Here is an 884-nt window from a genome sequence, read left to right as displayed (position 1 = left end):
ATCTGGGAGTACTCAAACCCCCTTTTCCCACAAATTTTTGGGCTCTGGGAGTGCCCAAACCCCCCCTGTCCCTGGGATTTTTAGGGATTTTTAGGGTCTACGAGAGCCCACACCCCCATATTCCCAAATTTTTTAGTGTCTGAATATTCCCAACCCCCCTATTCCCATATTTTCCAGACTCTGACGGTTCCCAAACCCCTCTTTTCCCAAAATTTGAAGAATTTCGAGCCCGGGGCGGTCTCTGATTGGCTGAGTCCACTCGGGGCTCCGTTCGGGACGCGTCTGCCCGGCAACTGATGACGCGGGGCCAACTCTCGCTCCCATTGGCCGAGGAGTTTTTGGGGTGCTGCGCCCCCCGCCCCGGTTCCCTCATTTCGCCGCCGCTTTTGTGGGATCCACATCGTCCCTTCCCGGTTTTCCAGCGTCCCGAGGGGTCATGGATGGACTACGGAACGTCCCCTTCCTGCTGGTGGTGCTGGGGTTGACCCTGCCCGCGGTTTGGGGGGTCCAAGGTGGGTTTTGGGGGGTCCCAGATTCCCGGGAATGGGGTTTGGGGTGACCTGGATACTTGGGAATGCGGCGATGAGGGGGGAGAGGGTGAGGGATCCTCGTTTTCCCGGGATTTTGGGCTCCTGGGAGTGACCACACCCCCCTGTTCCTGTGGTTTTGGGCGTCTGGGTGAAGCTGAACTTCCCTTTTTCGGGATTTTTTGGGGGCTGGGAGTATCCAAACCCCCCTTTTGCCACAATTTTTGGGATCTGGGAGTACCCAAACCCTTTTTTTCCAAGATTTTGGGGGTCTGGGAGTGCCCAAACCCCCCTGTTCCCGGGATTTTTGGGGTCTGGGTGTGTCCCAACCCCCCTGTTCCCACAATTTTTGGGGTC

General features: G+C 57.2%; 1 protein-coding gene across 1 annotated transcript in view; it reads left to right on the top strand.

The window, feature by feature from the left end:
- Nucleotides 1-355: 355 nt before the first annotated feature.
- The window catches only part of LOC113980614 (HLA class II histocompatibility antigen, DR alpha chain), a gene marked incomplete at its 3' end in the record, with an annotated part of 4,008 nt that continues 3,479 nt past the window's right edge, over nucleotides 356-884 (top strand). Inside the window, exon 1 of the mRNA XM_027707835.1 lies at nucleotides 356-512. Coding sequence (XP_027563636.1) covers nucleotides 437-512 — 76 coding nt within the window. The remainder of the gene's footprint in view (nucleotides 513-884) is intronic.

Source organism: Neopelma chrysocephalum, unplaced genomic scaffold (assembly GCF_003984885.1).
Source record: "Neopelma chrysocephalum unplaced genomic scaffold, ASM398488v2 Primary Assembly neopelma1_94826, whole genome shotgun sequence".
Lineage (NCBI taxonomy): Eukaryota > Metazoa > Chordata > Aves > Passeriformes > Pipridae > Neopelma > Neopelma chrysocephalum.
Note: the sequence above shows the minus strand (reverse complement) of the source record. Positions and strands in the feature narration are given on the sequence as shown.